Source organism: Trypanosoma grayi (genome assembly GCF_000691245.1).
Source record: "Trypanosoma grayi strain ANR4 Tgr_399_V1, whole genome shotgun sequence".
NCBI classification, from domain to species: Eukaryota; Euglenozoa; class Kinetoplastea; order Trypanosomatida; family Trypanosomatidae; genus Trypanosoma; species Trypanosoma grayi.
Window position 1 is genome coordinate 1 of NW_008826018.1, and position 11,143 is coordinate 11,143.

Here is an 11,143-nt window from a genome sequence, read left to right on the forward strand (position 1 = left end):
CTTGGAACCAGCCTTGTCACTAACCACCACCATCGTGCGAATGCCGCTTAAGGAGGGACTCTTCGCTGTTTGGATTTTCTGATCATCGCCCAAGCGATGAAGACCCATCGATGCCGGACCACTTATGACTCCACCTCCATACATGGAATCCATACCTCTCTGAGACCCATACATGGAGCCCATACCTCTTTGAGACCCATACATGCTCCCCATACCTGATTGAGCTCCGTACATGCTGCCCATTCCTGAAGGAGCTCCGTACATGCTGCCCATTCCTGAATGAGCTCCGTACATGCTCCCTATTCCTGGCGGGAGCCCGTACATGCTCCCTATTCCTGACGGGAGCCCGTACATAGAGGGCACGGCAATGAGGAGGCACACACTGCCCATTGGAAGACCGTACATACTGCCCATGCCCATTGGAGGACCGTACATACTGCCCATACCCATTGGAGGACCGTACATACTGCCCATACCCATTGGACCCCCCATGCCGTACATACTGCCTATCTGCGAATTCTGCATACTGCCCGCACCATAGCCGCTCATTCCACCAGCACTTCCCATGCCTTGACCGTAAAATGAGCCACCCTGGCCGTTCATACCATATGCGCTACCAGCACGCATGGACCCTGACTGCGAACCCATTCCACCATAGAGGGTACTGGGAGATCTCTGCAGGGTTCCATTGCCTTGACCCATTCCTCCATAGGGAATACCAGCACGCGGACCCACTCCTTGTGATCCAGTGCGCACCATGCGGGGCTGTGATCCAGTGCGTAACATTTGTGTCTGTGATCCAGTGCGCACCATGCGGGGCTGTGATCCAGTGCGTGACATTTGTGTCTGTGGTCCAGTGCGTGACATTTGTGTCTGTGATCCAGTGCGCACCATGCGGGGCTGTGATCCATTGATTGCGTGCTTATCCGCTGGGTGGATCACAACACTACTAGATAACGCTGCCATTTTGCCGTAGACACGTTTCACGGATAAAGGAGGTACAAAACCTCAAAAAATTTCTGTGTCTGGTGCAAGGTTGCGTGCTAATTCCTTGTCTAACGGCTCGTATTGCTTCGGGGTTGGCCTTCTCTTTCTTCTTGGATAAAGGTAACACAAAAGAAGCACACACGTGGGATTTTCACGCTGGCAGGGTTCTCTCTAGGAATATGTGATTGGCCAAACGTGCCCAAACACAAGAAAGTTATGACAACAACGGTCTATTTTTGAGCTGGCTCTTATTTCAACTATGGTGGACGCGCTGTGCTTTCACCGATGCTGTATGTCGCGCCAATACAACCCAGCAGCAGGAATTGCGTTATTAGCGCCAATGGGGCACTGGAGGAAAAAAAAAAATCACATTGGCAGTGGCCACTGGCTGCAAATAATTACGCAGTCGAAGGAATGGGCGGTACCCCAGGCTGAAGTTATGCACCTTCAGGAGTAATTAGTTGGAAGCACAGCAAGAAGAAACCAAAGAAGAAAGGCTCTCACGTAGCCTTACGATGCATTTATCAAAGCAAAAAAAGGCACGATGTGTGTTCTGCGAGTACACCACATATCTGCTGCTATTATCTGTCCCCGTGCCGCAAAACGGCAGCGCCACAACGCGCACTTGCAACAAGAAAGCCCCACACAATCCTGGGATGCATACAGCGCCCTCTCAGCAGAGCCACGCAAATCAACCACGGCGTCCACACCTCAACTCCCCAGTGCCACATCTCTAAAGGAGTCGCATTGCCGCGCAGACGCCTATAAAAATAAAACCGATTCTTTTTTATCTTGCAAATGCGCTTCACAAGCACAGGCGGAGACCTACAGCATGCCGCACAGCCCAAATTGCATTCGTGTGGAGTCACGGCTCAGAACTGAGTCGCAAGAACAAGCACACAGTGGCCGGGTCAAAGCCACCTTGTTTCACTATCTTTGTCACACCGTGAGGTGGAAATAGAGAGAAAAAAAGACAACGCGAGCAAGATGTCGAGAGAGTAGCGGCGTCGAGTGGGGAGACCAACAGAGCTCACATCACAGGTGGCAGAGGGGAATGCACCACTGTCACACTTATTGAACGTAGGGAGCATGACCACATTCACAAAGCTCTGTAAATGCCCCCAGAGGGAGTAAAGCACAAACACAAAACAAAGAAAACGAAAAAAAATACGGTGATGGTTACCTGGCAAACATCATGCACCTGCTGATCTGCTATACACCCTCAACTATCGCTAAACGTATCCTGTCTTTCTTTTTCATTTGGTCGGAGCCTGTATCTTAATCACTAAAGTCAGAAAGACGTTTACAGATGCACATAACAAAAAAAAAACTTTTTATATGCTACCACCCCACAACAGGTAGGCGGCAGACACGCAAATTGCACATGAACTCGTTTTCAAAAGGGAATCCCAAACAATGAAAATCAGTGGCACAGACATTGAGGTATGAAAATGAAATAAAAAAAAACAGTTAGGAAGGGAAGAATACATCGGAGTAGAGAGGTCGCGGCGCTGAAATCTGTATTTACGTCCTACACTCAGATTTCGTATTTCTATGCTATTTTCAATCACCGCTCCTCCCTACACCATGCACTCTTTTCTCGCAGCGTCAGATGTGAGAAGAGAGGGAATGGTCCACCGTTTCTACGCATGCTCATTTCTTTACTGGCTTCTCTGACTTAGGCTTATCACCCGTGAAAATATTACCGTCATCGTAAATCGACATATCGATTTGGCTCAGCACATGCACGGGCTCTGGCGTCTCCTCCACCACAACGGGTATGACGGAGGGAACCGTTGGCAGGCGCGGCACCCCCGGCCGTTCCACTGGGATGTTGATGCNGTCTCCTCCACCACAACGGGTATGACGGAGGGAACCGTTGGCAGGCGCGGCACCCCCGGCCGTTCCACTGGGATGTTGATGCGCCGCGTAGAGGTCTTGCGCGGCAGCTCCATGTCACCCCACTTGCCGCCTGACTTCATGACGATCTCGCGGTGGCTTGACACACCACCGTAGCCGCTCCGCTTTTGGTTTCCTGAGCGTCGTGGTTTGTTCGCGTATCTGCCGTCAACGTCCCGTTGGTGGCCAATGGCCTTTGACCCGCCTCTCTCGAAGCGCTCCTTGCGGTCCGCCATATCGCCGTAGTACTCCTTGAAGACTTCGCGCTCCTCCTGCTCCAGGGCGTACATGTCGTAAATAAACTCGCGGGAGCTCGTCCCACGCGAGAGGGAGCCTCGACGTGACCCAGCCGAGAAAAAGCTGCCGCTGCGAGAAAGGCCGCTTGCTGGACGTCCTGATCCAAAGTCTCCTTGACTGGACGCGCGACGCCGCATTAAGTCACCCCTTTCTTCTTCAGTCATTGGACCATTGAGGGACTTCCTGTTGGTAATCAAGGGTTCTTCCACGCAAATTTCACACATGTCGTAATGCGGTGGGATCATCCACATGGAGTGTGGGTCCATGGGGTCACACATCGGTGCTCCCGGGTACATGAACGGCCCGTGATTAGGCGGGTATGGGTATGGCATTGACGGGGGACCTTGCATGTGGGATGTATGGTTACTCTTGTGGGTTTTTTAACTATGCCCTTTTCAGTTCGGCTTCTTTGCCTTTCTTTGTCCAGTGGGGGAAAAACGCTTCTCTACCTCGTGTACCCGAGTTTGTTACGCACACCTAAGATGAGATCAGACTCAGGTCTCTTTTCTTTAAGCAGAGAGACAAGAGAAAAACGTACGCAAAACAAATTAACAATCATAATAATTATAATAAAAAGAGACACTGCGTGAGAGTTTGTCTCTCTTCCGGCGGGGTGTGACCACCCACCAAGATGTTGCAGGAACAGGTGGCAAAATGATAATACCAACCCCAGCCGCAAACGCAAAACACACACACCCACACCCACAGAGCAAGTAATATTCGACGCCACCTGCCAACAGATCANAGAGAGAGAGAGAAAGAGATATATGAATCTTTGCACTTTTTTTTCCCTCGCGTGCCATTTCGGACGCTAGGAAGGATTTAAAAACAAATCATACGCACAAAAAAGAGAAGACAGACATCAAAATGTCCAAAGACCGAATTGAAGAGCAGTTCTTTTTCAGCCTCCTCGCGGACCCTCCCTCTTTGGACTTCCGTTATATGGAGAACGATGTTGGGCAGCAGCGGAGATGCGGACAAATAAAACGAGGGGAGAGCACATGCCGCGCTGACGGAGGGGAATGGCGAAATGAATAGAATGGGAGGGGAAGGAGTGCCACGCACCAGGAAGAACTCACATGAACGTAACAAGTATCGACCGGTCAATACCGTGTCACACAAGAAATACTTCATCACATGAAACAGGAAAGCACAACGAACCCTTTATCACCCTCTCGTTCTTCCTCTTGACTTGCAATTTCTCCTGTTTATTCATGTTTCCTTCGTTTCCTGCTGCCGCTGTTCGCAGAACCGCAGCATCTTGTGGTGGGTACAGTAAGCGAGCCTTTAAGCATATATATATATATATATATCACAAAAGCAAAACGGAAAGAATAAGTCCCCAGAGGTAAAAGAAAATATAAGCATAAAACATAGGCATCACATAATGCAGAGAGGAAACACGCTACAACTGCAAAAAGACAATGCAACAAAATGCATTGAAATACACACACACACACACACACACGCAGAAACACAAACAGACCGGTAGAGGAACAGAGAAAGGAATCCCCCACGCCAAGCTCATGTGCACGTCTTGAAGTGAGTGGGCTGCGCAAACAAAGGAAGCAAAAAAAGACCCCAGCGCACTGGTGGCGCGTCTGTTTTGGCATCGCATCTACTCAGCAGGCCTGCCTCTAGACGTCGACCCGCCAGAAGTCTCTTGACACAAATTTTTTTCTTTAGCCTGATCTCACAGCACATTACCCAATTTCTCCTGTTTCGTTGCATACCACTACTCACCTGCCCACTTGACTCCACGCTCGTATGCACGTGGTCATCCGTCGTTGCGAATAACTGGGAGTGGGCGTGAACATATATATATATAAATATATACGTATATGTACGTGTCACCATNGGGGGGGGGGGGGTTACTTTCGATAACAAATGGTACTGCGCACCGTGATACCTTTTTTGTTTCATTCGAGCAAAGAAATACACCTAAACACCTGCACCCATTGCAATTATACGGCTTTCGATACCACAGCTACCACCACAGCGCGAGTCGTTGGTGTTTGTGTTGCGCCCCTACACTCCCAGTGCGGGAAGTTTTCGCTGCCCGTGCGGTTAACTCGTGAGGTACACCGGCGGGATGACACCCTCCGGCGAGTCAAGCATCTTCATCGCATCGCGCGCCATCGTCTCCAGCGTCACCACCCACCGCTCGACAGACGCCCTCTCCATCCCGTCAACCAACCCCAGCTTCGCACGGAAGCACCGCAGGGCACCCTTGGTGTAGTCAAGAAAGCGCTGCACGCTGCCGTGGAACGGCCTTTTGCAGCGCACGGCGGCCATNTGTAGTCAAGAAAGCGCTGCACGCTGCCGTGGAACGGCCTTTTGCAGCGCACGGCGGCCATCGTCTCCAGCGCCTGTAGGAGCCACTCCGCGCCACCGTCGCCGCTTGTGTGAAGGCAGACGGCACCAACGGTGAAGCACGCTCCGCCCAGCGCATGGCGCACGAGGCCGCGGTCCCTGGACGACTCTGCCGCCGCCGCCTCTAAATACGGCGTCGGGTCCCGCCCCGACTGTGTCATGAGCAGCGAGCTAATCACAACGTCATCTTGCTGCTTCACCACCTGCTTCAGCACGAGTAGGACCACACACATAGCGCTCTCCAGATCGATGGTGGAGGTCAGGTGTTTCATGAGCGTCGCCGCGTCGTGGAGCCGCACAAGTTTGGCGCCATGTACCATTGGTCCGAAGAGCGGCGACGATGCAATCGTGTACGGCTCGAACGCACTGCCCCGCACGAGAATATCGCGTGCTTTGAGCGCCCGGACAGACACCAACGAGAGAAACAACTCGCTGTTGGGCGGCAGCGATACAAAGACGCGATTTACGGTGCGCAAAACCAGGGTGATCTCTGCACTAAAAGGGGTTGTCGCTGACGTGAGCAACGCCGAGTTGTAGCCGGCGATGAAACGACCACACACCTCGTCCAGCAGCGGTGACCGGATGCGTGCGGCGACGCTGCACCGTGTAATGACCTCGTCAACAAGAAACCGTTTGCTTTTGCCTCCCGCATTTTCCACCGTGAGGGACTTTTCATCCCTATCCACTGTAATGGCGTCGATGTCGGTGCGCCTTGTTGTCACCACTACCATTCTGGAGATTGGCATGACCCCGTTACCTTTTCTTCTGCTACTGTCACTGCCACTTCCAATGCTGCTGTTGCTCCTCTTTTTCTTGACGTCCTCACGTCCTTCGTGGTGTGGTGCCTGGACGTATTTGATACCCATGGTGAGATACAACGGGACAGCTGCGTCAAAATCCTCCAGCAGAACCGCGTGGTCCTTGGCAGCGACCTCCAACTTCTCCATCTTGGCACGCTCCTTCTTTTTCCCTCCTGATTCAATGAGCCGGTCGCGAAATTTCTTACTATACTGAATGAATTCTTTGACAGTGTGTGCAGTTTGCGGTGTGTTGTACGAGGCGCATATTTTCTTCTGCAACAACAGGGCTTCTGCACAGGATGTATCTCCGCTCTTCAGCGTCAAGACGAAGACACTCATGCACGGGCGCTCCAGCATACCGGAAAGCAACACGTGTACCGCCGTCAAGGATCGTTCCTCCACCACCTCCCGGTAAGGCTGCATGTCAGGTCCGGTAGCCACTACGGACATGAGCGACAGGACGACGTCCCCGTCAGCCTTGTAGCGGCGTTGAAGCGCACCGAAGATGAGGGTTGCACCCTTCACGTTTATCTCTTCCCGATACGCCTCGGCCCGCCTTAGCACCGATGCAATGACATCATCGGCCTTGGAGGGGTCCGTCACATACACGCGCGTGGCGGGATGCGGCAGCGGAGGAACAAGCGGCGACAACACCGTCTGCAACACGACAGGGGCAGTGATGCTGCCCGGGGACATCAAAAGGTCGGCGAGCAGCTCGTCTCCGTGCACAATGACGCTGAAGAGATCCAACGCCACTTTCTCACCCTCACCCACGTCTGTCAAGACACCAGAGATCACCTTTCGCGTTTCAATCCACACAGGGTCCACCGCGAAGGGTGTGTTCGTGGCATTTGCGGTAAGGAACGCGATGTTTTGCATNGCGGCAAAATTATCCCGCATTGCCTGCAGCGTGTAGAGCGTCGGAACTGAACCTTCGGGCTTAAGCGCCACCGCCTCCGCCACATCAAACTTTGTTGTGAGGGAGGTGGAGGAGGACTTCGGGGTCACGACAGATGCGTCGCACGGGTCCCATTCCTCAACAATTACCATGACCGCGCGCCGTATCAGCCAATTGCTTCTCTCGAATATGGTGCTGTACACCTGCGGGAAGTGTTTCTCCGGCTCGCGCAGCAGCGCCGCGTAGTCCCGCAGCATCCTCTCCATTTGATTCACGACCAGCCCCAAGTACGCCTTCTCATGCGAGTCGTTCGTCTTTTCCAGCTTTTCACGGCGGGAGCGAATGGCGGCGCGGTTGTGCTCCAAGTACTTACGGACACTTCCACTCCTCACTGGCGGGTGCTCGACAGCACATATTGCCTGTTGTGCCTCCACTAGCGACTTGTTGTTATCAGCGCTGTGAAGACCCAGCAGCAGAACTGAGCACACTGGTCCTCTAACAGCATTGGAGCAGAGCTTCAAGTGTGGCTCAATAGCATTTTTCGTCAGGACGTCCTCGTACAGCGCGGTATTCTGTCCTGCCAGGCATCCAAAAAAGGATGATACAAATGAGTCCCCGTTGTGTGTTGCGTGCAGCACAAGCGTTACCACCACAAAAGTTTTCTTAGAAGTTTTTCCCACGGCACTCGTTCGTGCCACCGCCACCATTTTACCGAACGCATCAACACTTGGAACGGCGCAAAGTTCGGCCGTCGCCACCAGTGGGCCGAAAAGCGGCGACGACGCGACGACGAGCCGTTCCATAGTGCCAGAAACCTTCACGAGGTCCATCACTTCGGCACCAGAAATCAGTACAATGGATGCGCGTAGATCACACACTTCTTCGGTGTCATCGTTGCTTTTACCCCTGTTACTGCTTTTGCGGTCCAACGCCGTTGCAACCGCCTGATTTATTGCCACCCACGCTGGCGATTCCAGATTTGGCGCAGCACTGGGGCTATCGAGAGCTAATAGCGCCACATTGGTGCCATGTGCGAAGGCATCGCAGAGCCTCTTGATGCAATGGAAAGGCACCTTCTTTGGCGTTACCTCCGACAAGGTGGCGAACTCCACCCCATTCATCTCTTGGCCTTCAACTCTCACGCTGCTCCTCCCCGTACGCATGACACGTCTACTATTGAACCTATCCGCAAGTACGGCCACAGCGATCTTAGTGTAATCCCTATCCTTTATCTTTGTGAGATCGCTGAACGACACAATCATCTCCCCGCTGTTACCGGCCCCTGACTCTGCTGTTGCTGCTGCTGCTTCCTTCGACCCCGCGCCGCTCCCTTGCGCACCCGCCGTATCACTCAACGGTGAACTCACCTTCCGGCCAGCGCCGTCGGACACTTCACTAGACAATGGCACCTTTGTGGCCTCAGGTCTCTCCAGAAGCTCCCTGATATCTTTCAGCATCACCTCGATGCGGTGGTACTGTAACGCGGCAACCTCGTCGCCCGTTTGCGCTTTTTCCTTTAAATAAACCGCCTTTTTTCCAGCTCGCGCGAGTAAACGGCGCACATTGCCACTGTATGGAGGCAAGCTCACAACTTTTCCTAGCTCCTCTGCATGATGCAGCATATCACCGCAGATACTGTTGATTTCGGCGAGGCAGACACCATGAACAACAACACTTGGTCCGTTAATGGCGCAGCTGAGAAGTACCGCGCTTGCATCGCCATTCTTCCGACGGACGTTAAGGAAGGGCCTCACCCCATCTCTTGATAGGACTACAAGGAACGAAGAGATAAATACATCTCCGGTCTCTTTCACCCACTGCTTCAGCAAGAGCGTACCCACAACAAGCTCCTCTGACGACTCGGATTCGTTTTGTAGGGCCGTTTGTACGTAACGCTCACAGTCGTTGACGGTATTGACTTCGACGGTGGTGGTGTTGAGGATCACTGTACCAAGCAAAGGGGATTCGGCCAACTTAATCGGCTCAGCGACACCTGTCCCACCTTTGTGAGACAACAGGTCCCTCACTTTCCCACGCCTTAACGATGAGAATGCTAACGTCATAACGGCCTCTCTGCTCCGACGCATATCCTGGGCGTGGAGCCGCCGCACAATTTGCTTCAGCGACGCAAGCACCAGTGCATACGATGCCGTCGTTGCCTTTCCGTCAGACGAAACGAGGAGCACTGAGTTGTGGCCGCTCAGCAAGTCGTTGATCATGTTGGACAAGGCAATGGACTTTTTGACCACTTCCTCCTCCTCTTCCGAACATGGGTCATGTAGCATTACCTCGTTTGCCGTGTACTTCTGCTGCCCCAACATAACTGTATTGCCAGCTATTGTGAAGATAGCAGCTGCATCCACAGCGACGTCCTTTTCGATAATCACCAGAGTGCGGACACGACAGGGGTCTTCCGCTGCCTGATTGGTCGGAGATGCAACAGGAATGCAATTCTCCTTGCAGAAAGAGAAATCCGTTGATGCGCTTTTGGTTGACACAGATACAGGTGCCTCGTTTTCTCCTTCAGCTTCAGCCAGATTTCTCGCCGTGTGAGTCAGAGTCCGCCGTTGCCGTTGATCCCGCTTCAGCTGAGACCTTGATCCGTCTTCTTTTAGCTGCTCTTCAAGTTCTTCCCGCTCGTGTGATCCCTCACTCTCTTGTTGTATATGCTGCTCCTGCTCCGTCTCACATTCTTGTAGCTGCCGCCTTGACTTATGCTGCTTCTCAGGTTCATTTCGTGGCAGCTGATCTGTCTGCTGCTGTTCTTGCTGTTCTGTCTCCCACCCTTCTTCTCTTTCCCTTGGTATAGGGTTTGGTGGGGTATTCGCGTTAGCATAAAATGATCCGTATTGCGTGCCCACCTTGCTGAGTATGTGACGTCGTAATCCAGGTGCTGTGAGGTTTGAAGGAAATGTATAAGGGCACGAAACATCCAGTTTCACAACCCTGCCCAGCTGCACGTGTGGTTGATACATGGAGCCATGACCATAATTGCCCATGCCATACATGGATCCTTGCATTGCACCCATGCCATACATGGATCCTTGCATTGCACCCATGCTATACATGGATCCCTGCATTGCACCCATGCCATACGTGGATCCCTGCATTGTACCCATATCGTACATTGAACTATAGGCATTACAGGCGATCATGCCCATTTGAGAACCGTATCCACAGTTTCGTTGCATCTCGTAAAGTGCAGCCTCCCCGTACATGCTTCCCAGGCGCGGGCATTCTGGGGTGTAGGTGAAGCCCTCCTCCCCCACCCTGTTTTGCCAAGAACTGCATGCCGTACAGTCCCCCACACCGTACATGCTCCCTGATGTCTCATCACGCGTACTGTAGCCTTTCAGCTTGTCACCAAAGACATTTTCTACACTGCTGATGGGCAAACGTACAGCTCCGACTGCTGACCTGGAGCGCCGGGTGGTACTGCTGTCGCGCGATCCTGGAGTTTTGTGCACGATTCTGGAGCGTCCTCTCATGGTGCACCCAACTGCTTTGATTATTATTCCTCCGCCTCTCTGAAGGCAAAGCAGGATTCTGCCGACACAGTCTCTTCTTCCTTTCTTTCGCGGATCTCTCTGTCCCTCGCTCCTTGCAACGCTCTGTCCGAATCAACGACAATCAAGAGGTATGAACGCCAACTCGAGCGTTTTACAAGCAGCGCCACTCCCCGGAACCCCGTCTCCCTCTCCACTGCGATGGGAACTGCGTACGTGTGTGTGTGTGTGCAAGAAGGAAAAGACAAGAAAGAGAAACGCAGGGCGAAGAAATCACCAGGGAGAAAAACCCCGTATATGCGGCCACAAGAGCTCACATCAGTCCCCCACCCCCATCGCCTCGCAAATGTTCTCGAAGAACCCGAGGGGGGGGGGGGGGGGGG

The 11,143-nt window shown here is 52.8% G+C and overlaps 3 protein-coding genes across 3 annotated transcripts; all 3 read right to left on the reverse strand.

Moving 5' to 3' along the window:
• DQ04_03991000 (hypothetical protein) lies at nt 1-966 on the reverse strand (the record flags this gene model as incomplete). Its single annotated transcript, XM_009313248.1, has 1 exon — nt 1-966. A coding segment is annotated over one exon (966 nt), but the record flags the coding sequence as incomplete, so codon positions are not given.
• Nucleotides 967-2,723: 1,757 nt separating this feature from the next.
• On the reverse strand, nt 2,724-3,533 carry DQ04_03991010 (hypothetical protein; the record flags this gene model as incomplete). The annotated part of the gene is made up of 1 exon (XM_009313249.1): nt 2,724-3,533. The coding sequence occupies one exon, from the start codon at nt 3,531-3,533 to the stop codon at nt 2,724-2,726; it is 810 nt and encodes a 269-aa protein (XP_009311524.1).
• Nucleotides 3,534-5,333: 1,800 nt separating this feature from the next.
• Nucleotides 5,334-10,742, reverse strand: DQ04_03991020 (hypothetical protein; the record flags this gene model as incomplete). The annotated part of the gene is made up of 1 exon (XM_009313250.1): nt 5,334-10,742. One exon carries the CDS (start codon nt 10,740-10,742, stop codon nt 5,334-5,336), a length of 5,409 nt encoding a protein of 1,802 aa, XP_009311525.1.
• Nucleotides 10,743-11,143: the final 401 nt, after the last annotated feature.